This window comes from Octopus bimaculoides, chromosome 24, assembly GCF_001194135.2.
Source record: "Octopus bimaculoides isolate UCB-OBI-ISO-001 chromosome 24, ASM119413v2, whole genome shotgun sequence".
NCBI classification, from domain to species: Eukaryota; Metazoa; Mollusca; class Cephalopoda; order Octopoda; family Octopodidae; genus Octopus; species Octopus bimaculoides.
Genome location: NC_069004.1, coordinates 8,549,033 through 8,556,417, shown reverse-complemented (window position 1 = coordinate 8,556,417; position 7,385 = coordinate 8,549,033). Strand labels below are relative to the sequence as shown.

General features: G+C 38.3%; 1 protein-coding gene across 1 annotated transcript in view; it reads right to left on the bottom strand.

The window, feature by feature from the left end:
* Positions 1-7,385, bottom strand: part of LOC106883447 (sugar phosphate exchanger 3) — a 32,728-nt gene that overhangs the window by 15,933 nt on the left and 9,410 nt on the right. Inside the window, exons 2-7 of the mRNA XM_052976262.1 lie at positions 6,376-6,499; positions 5,736-5,825; positions 4,621-4,652; positions 3,275-3,326; positions 1,467-1,612; positions 684-780 (exon numbers count right to left, since the gene is read on the bottom strand). Of these exons, the coding sequence (XP_052832222.1) occupies positions 684-780; positions 1,467-1,612; positions 3,275-3,326; positions 4,621-4,652; positions 5,736-5,825; positions 6,376-6,499 (541 nt within the window). The remainder of the gene's footprint in view (positions 1-683; positions 781-1,466; positions 1,613-3,274; positions 3,327-4,620; positions 4,653-5,735; positions 5,826-6,375; positions 6,500-7,385) is intronic.

Sequence of the window (7,385 nt, the reverse complement as noted above, 5' to 3'; positions counted from 1 at the left end):
CCTCACTGGTGCTGGTTCCACATAAAAAGCACTTGGTCCACTCTGTAAAGTGGTTGGCATTAGGAAGGGCATCCAGCAGTAAAAAAAACCCCATGCCAAAACAGACCTCACTGGTGCTGGTTCCACATAAAAAGCACTTGGTCCACTCTGTAAAGTGGTTGGCATTAGGAAAGGCATCCAGCCGTAAAGACCATGCCAAAGCAGACATTGGAGCTTGGCATAGTCTACAGGCTTACCAGTTCCTGTCTAAAAATTCAACCCATGCTAGCATAGAAGATAAATGTTAAATGATGATGATGATGATGATTCGATTTAATTAATTGTTCAGTCAATTAATTAATCAGCTAGGTTTGTCAAAGTCCTTTCATTGCTAGTCACAACCTCATCAATGACATGCCTTCTCTATTGCAGGTCAATGGAGATGGCATGTCCGGATGAAGTCATGAATAGCAATGAAAGGACTTTAACAAATGTAACTGATTAATTGATTAACCAAATAATTTATCAAACAATTGATTAGTTAACTGGTCAAATGGTTAACCAGTGACAAATGATAATGAACTGAAATAGAATTAATGCTAGGAAGACGTAGTTTTAGTAGCAGAGTTTCAGGTGTACATCATACCTGTACTCTACGGGTGGATGTAGTAGAAATAGAGTTATTAGTAGTGTATCAGACATACCTCATAGCCATACTTTAGTACACGTGCAGTGACTAGAGCACCAATGATGTTACCCACAGAGGCACAAGAGCTCCAAAGACCTAAGATAAAACCACGGCTGAAAGAGAGAAGCATAAAATATCATATAGTGAGTGGAGGCTGAGTAGAAACTGAGTGGAGATTGAACAGAGACAGAGAAGAGACAGAATAGAAACTGAGTGGAGACTGAATGAGAGACTAAGTATGTGTGCATGTGTATATGTGTGGAGGCGCAATGGCCCAGTGGTTAGGGCAGCGGACTCGCGGTTTCGATTCCCAGACTGGGCGCTGTGAGTGTTTATTGAACGAAAACACCTAAAGCTCCACGAGGCTCCGGCAGGGGATGGTGGCGAACCCTGCTGTACTCTTCTACCACAACTTTCTCTCACTCTTACTTCCTGTTTCTGTTGTGCCTGTAATTCAAAGGGGCCAGCCTTGTCACACTGTGTCACGCTGAATATCCCCGAGAACTACGTTAAGGGTACACGTGTCTGTGGAGTGCTCAGCCACTTGCACGTTAATTTCACGAGCAGGCTGTTCCCTTGATCGGATCAACTGGAACCCTCGACGTCGTAAGCGACGGAGTGCCAACAACAACAAATGTGTATATGTGTTCATGTGTGTGACCTTGAGGCTACTGTCTGATGTTAATATTTTCTAAACTGAAGCATAGAAACAAAGAATTAATTGACATACAATAAAAAAAAATTGGAAAAAGAAACTAAAAAAAAAAAGAGAGAAAAGTAAATAGTTTCAAAAGAATACCTTGATTTTCCAAACCAGTTTCCCATAATAGCAACAACACATGGCCACCCTAAAGACTGCAGAAGACCATTGAGTACCATCAGAATCATATATAAATATTTTTTGTAAACGTGTGTCGCTTCAGTTACATAGCCAAAGCAAAGAACCTAAAAGTAGATAAAACCAAGGATAAAAAAAAACATTAAAAATATTCTTTGTTGTGTATTTTACAGTTGAATGGCCTTTCTATCATAAACTACTTCACATTATGGACTAAACATATTTTAGAGTAAAACCTGCACAAGTGAGAAGCTGCATGGTAGGTGTTATGATGTGGGTGTACATCATCATCATCATTTAACGTCCGCTTTCCATGCTAGCATGGGTTGGACGATTTGACTGAAGAATGGCGAACCAGATGGCTACACAAAGCTCCAATCTGATTTGGCAGAGTTTCTACAGCTGGATGCCCTTCCTAACGCCAACCACTCAGAGTGTAGTAGGTGCTTTTACGTGTCACCTGCACGAAGGCCAGTCAGGCGATACTGGCAATGACCACGCTCAAAATGGTGTATTTTACGTGCCACCTGCACAGGAGCCAGTCCAGCGGCACTGGCAATGACCTCGCTCAAATGTCTTTTCACATGCCACCGGCATAAGTGCCAGTAAGGCGACATGTCTGGTGTAAAATGCCAGCATGGAAAACAGATGTTAAACGATGATGATGATGATGATGATGATCATCATCATCATCGTTTAACGTCCGCTTTCCATGCTAGCATGGGTTGGACGACTTGACTGAGGACTGGTGAAACCGGATGGCAACACCAGGCTCCAATCTAAATTTGGCAGAGTTTCTACAGCTGGATGCCCTTCCTAACGCCAACCACTCAGAGAGTGTAGTGGGTGCTTTTACGTGTCACCCGCACGAAAACGGCCACGCTCGAAATGGTGTCTTTTATGTGCCACCCGCACAAGCCAGTCCAGGGGCACTGGCAACGATACACATATATATACAACAGGCTTCTTTCAGTTTCCAACTACCAAATTCACTCGCAAAGCTTTGGTTGGCATGAGGCTATAGAAAAAGACACGTGTGCAAGGTGCTATGCAATGGGACTGAACCCAGAATCATGTGGTTGGAGAAGGCGCCAAATTGATTACATCAACCACAATACTTGACTGGTAACTTATTATATCGACCCCGGAAAGATGAAAGGCAAAGTTGACCTCAGTGGAATCTGAACTCAGAAATAAAGCCAAAAGAAATTCTTATTTCTTTATTGCCCACAAGGGGCTAAACATAGAGGGGACAAACAAGGAAAGACAAAGGGATTAAGTCGATTACATCGACCCCAGTGCGTAACTGGTACTTAATTTATCGACCCGGAAAGGATGAAAGGCAAAGTCGACCTCGGCGGAATTTGAACTCAGAACGTAACGGCAGATGAAATACCGCTAAGCATTTCGCCCGGTGTGCTAACGATTCTGCCAGCTCGCCGCCTTCAAGAAATTCTTCAGCCAAAAGAAATTCTGCTGACCATTTTGTCTGGCATGTTAACTATTCTGCCAACTCATTGCTCCAAGATATCTAAATATTAACTTCAAATTTTGGCACAAGGCCAGCAATTTTGGGGGGAGGGGTCAAGTCAACTATATTGACTCTAGTACTTATTTATCGACCCCAAAAGGGTGTCGACTATTTTGGCCATTGCAAGACCTAAATAACAAAAATAATAATTTGGATGTTAGTAATTAGTAGAGGTTGTTATAAAAAGGCAGAAACTGAAATATTGAGAATGTATATAGTTCAATGAATAGATACGTACCACGACACCACTGCTGAACATTCCAAATGACAGAACCTTCCGGAGTTCATATCTATAAGAAAGAGAGATCACAAAAAGAATTATTTAAAAAAAAAAAAAAAGGTCAATTCAAAAACTAAATTTCAGAGAATTGTTTTTTTAAAAATATTAAAAAATATTAAAAAACCCCAGGGAGGTACTTTCTAGGTGCACTCCCATGGTCATTCATGACCGAAAGGTGTCTTAACCCTATGTGTGTGTGAGTGTGAGTGTGAGTGTAGCCTATGGTGATGCTGTAGTGCTGTGGGGAAGAATTTGGGTATTTTTATGTAAGTTGAGTATTTAGATATGCTCGTATAAGCATTAAAGACTCTATATGTAATATATATATATTTAGGTACAGACATACATGTATAAATACAAACACACACACATATATATATGTATAAATACACACATACCCACACACACTCACAGACATCTCAAAAGTAAATAGACACCATTATCTTTGAAGGATTATTTTCAAAGACAAAATAATGTCATTTGATGCATGTCAATACATAGTCTAGTATTTAGGAGACATGCCTTGTGCAGTTTTTAATAATTTAACCTATTTAAGTATTGTACTAAAGCATAGTATCTGCACAGATCAAATGGTATAATGAGCGGTGTCTATGTACTTTTGAGATGTCTGTGTATATATTAATATCTGTCTGTCCATATGTATGTATAACAAGTCCAAGAATGGAAGTTATATTACGTTTATTCCTTCTTGATGATCATTTCAACAATACAAGGTTCAGATACATCATGACTTACTGCAGGACTATTAAATTATTCCTGAAATTTGAGTTTGTACGAATGGTTTTGTTTAAAGAAAGCAGTCCACTTCTGTACATGCTCTTAGCTGGTATTTGCAGGAGTGATGACTGATGATACAGCTTGGATTTTTAAATCCACTTTTATCAGCTATACATACATAAACATACATACATACATACACATGCACACACACACACATATACCTGTATAGAGATATACATGTGTGTATGTATATGTGTATGTGTATGCATGTATGTATACATGGTTTGGAGTCTAATCCCACTGTGTGCCAACTTGACCAGTCATCATCTACCGTAGCCTGAAGCTGACCAAAGCCTTATAAGTGAATTTGATAGGCAGAAACTGAAAGAAGCCTGTCATTTTGTTTTGCTCGAGAACAGGTTGCACTGCTCTGCTTTGGACTTGAAACCACAACTTTAAAATCATGAGTGTAACTTTCTTAACTACTAGGCTATGCTCCTCTTATATTTGATAAGGAAGTATTGGTTATTACTATAGAGCAAACAGATGCGGATAATACGTACTTGTCTCCAAGGTAACCAGACAGAAACAAACCCTGAAAATATAAGAAAAGAAATTAAAAAAAATTCAGATAAAAGCATGATGAAAATGAGAAGGAAAATTAGATAACAGAAAGATGAAGATGAAATAAAACAATAATGAAAATGAAATGAAAGTGTGTTCATGAAATGAGAAGAAAATGAAACAGAAATGAAATGACAATGAGACAATAAATAATAATTAGATGAAAGTGAGAAAAAAGTGAGATAAAAATGATAATAAATAGATGAAAGTAATACGAATAGAAGATGAAAATGTATTACTTTTGGTGGCACTAATGGTGATGGGGAAATCTATGAAAATCTACAAAATACTTAGTGTGGAAGGGAGTCTTTTTACTATCTTAAACCCTTTCGTGAAATTACAAAAGGTTTAGGTTTTTCAGAGGTACAGCCCTCTAAAAATCCCCTGCGTATTATGCTCAAGGGCGGACTATACTCGAGGATTTACGGTATTTTTCATTACATTTCAGAGAGATTCAGCATTGAGTTGCTGAAGCAGGAATAGCAAATATTCTGCTCAGTACCACAGATTTGCTTGTCAGCTGCTTGACCATAACCACTTAAGCATGTCCTTTGGTAGCTGATATATGGATCTCTGATCATAAGCAAGTGTAGTGGGAGAGCATCATGGCTATGTGTTGAGAGGGATCCTTTGGGGTTTGAATAAATGTAACAAAAGCAAGGTTTGAAGGAAATATTAGCCATTTTTCATACTTTCTAGGGGTCAGCACATAGGAAATAACAGTTGCTACCAAAGGACAAAAATTTTTACACAGTGTTTTTTTATATTTACAGTAATGTTGTATGGAAGGAGTGACAGACTGGATCTGTCTGGTTTGAGCTGGTAGAACATTTGGGCTGGTAGAACATTTGGGCTGAACATGGCCAGTTTAAATACTAAAGAGTCAAAATTTCAGAAAATACTAGTCACAGCTACATAGTTTATTTCATTGTTTATTTACCTGGAGTTAAACGACAACAAATAAAGATGAATAAAAAGAAAAACAAAGTGCTAACACTACCCAGCCCCACAAGCAACAAATTAAAGGGAAAAAAAAGGAAAAGAATTTACTTACGAAAGAATAAAACAGCATAAAACTGGTGTCCATGTAACCAAGGAAAATATCTGCTTCCTTCTGATCGAATACAGAACGACTGTTCCATGTCTGTGACAGAAAAGAGAAATGTTTGATGGTTAGATATCTTAATTTTATCTTTCATCACTTGTTTCAGACACTGAAGTACGGCCATGCTGGGGCACCACCTCGAAGGATTTAGTTAATCAAATTGACCCAAGAGCTTTTTTTTTATTTTTTTAAATATGGTACATATTCTATTGGTCTCTTTTGCTGAAGTGCTAAGTTATGAGGAATTAAATAAACTAATACTTGTTGTCTAGGTCAGTGCTCCACAACTGGTGTGCCACAGCTCACTTGTGTGCCACGGGTGCCACGAGATGATGCTAGGTGTGCCACAGTATAATCTGAATGTAATTTTTTTCCCCACACTTTTAGTTATGTTTTTAGTTCAGGTGTGCTGCTGAATTTTTAAAAAGAATATAAGTGTACCACAAGTGGAAAAAGGTTTGTGGAGCACTGGTCTAGGTGATGGTGGGACATGATGTGGTTGGGGACCAAATTTCTAAACCACACAACTGGGACATGTATGTAAAAAAAAAAAAAAAAAAAAAAAAGGAAAAAGAAAACAAATCCTTACTTCATTAGGTAAGATCCTGAGATGGGTTCTGTTGCTTTTGAAGAATCCTTCGGTTGTCCATTCATCAGAGATGGAAGATTTGACATTGCTGAGCGTTTTACGGGTTGCATGGAAAAATGAATAACTGAAAGAGAGAGAAGGAAATATGTATAAGAGTGTTGCCTCCGCCAACATCACCACCACCACCACCACCATCAATCATCACCAACACTACCATCATCATCATCACCGTCACCATCACCATCGTCATTGCTTTTATGTTGGTCCTTTTTTTGTCTTTGTTTTGTTCCATGCTGGCATGGGTTGGACAAGAATTGTTAAGACAGTATTCTACTAACACATTGTAAATGGAACTTGCGCAAGATGTCAGGTCATCTGCAGCACTGCATGTCACCTAAGTGCTATATAAGCACCACATATTGAACTCAATGCTCGTATAAAAGCCTTTGTCTGACAATATTATTTCCACCAACTCACTGTGTCAACTAAAACAACAACAACTACTACTTAAACTTAACTTAAAACAGGTAGAATGCTCAGGCCAGATAGGCCTCCTGATCAGGACAGATTTGTGCAATTTTTCACAGAAAAACTTTGTGTACATGTCCTCAGATTGACACCCAAACACTCTTAAATGTTCAAATTGGAGCTTTCGGCATGAATGCCAAGCAGTACAGCATGTCGTTTTCAAATTTTTGGCAAAGTGAATTGTGTCAATGGTACTGTTTTCTCACAGACGGTGCCCAAGTGATCCTACTATACTGTGTAGTCAACAAAATCAAAAACAAACAATGTGCACACATGAAATTAAAAATATAAAATGGCGACAATTTATGTATTGCACCCTAAATATATACAGTTACCTCTGCTGAGAGCAAGGTTACATATTTTCTTTTATCCAAAGCCAGGAACTTTTCAGTACCCACTCATTAATTTTTTTAGCTTTTTATTTAATTTCATTAAAATTCATCTTATGTATAATACTAGAATTTTTTTGTGGAACCCACTTC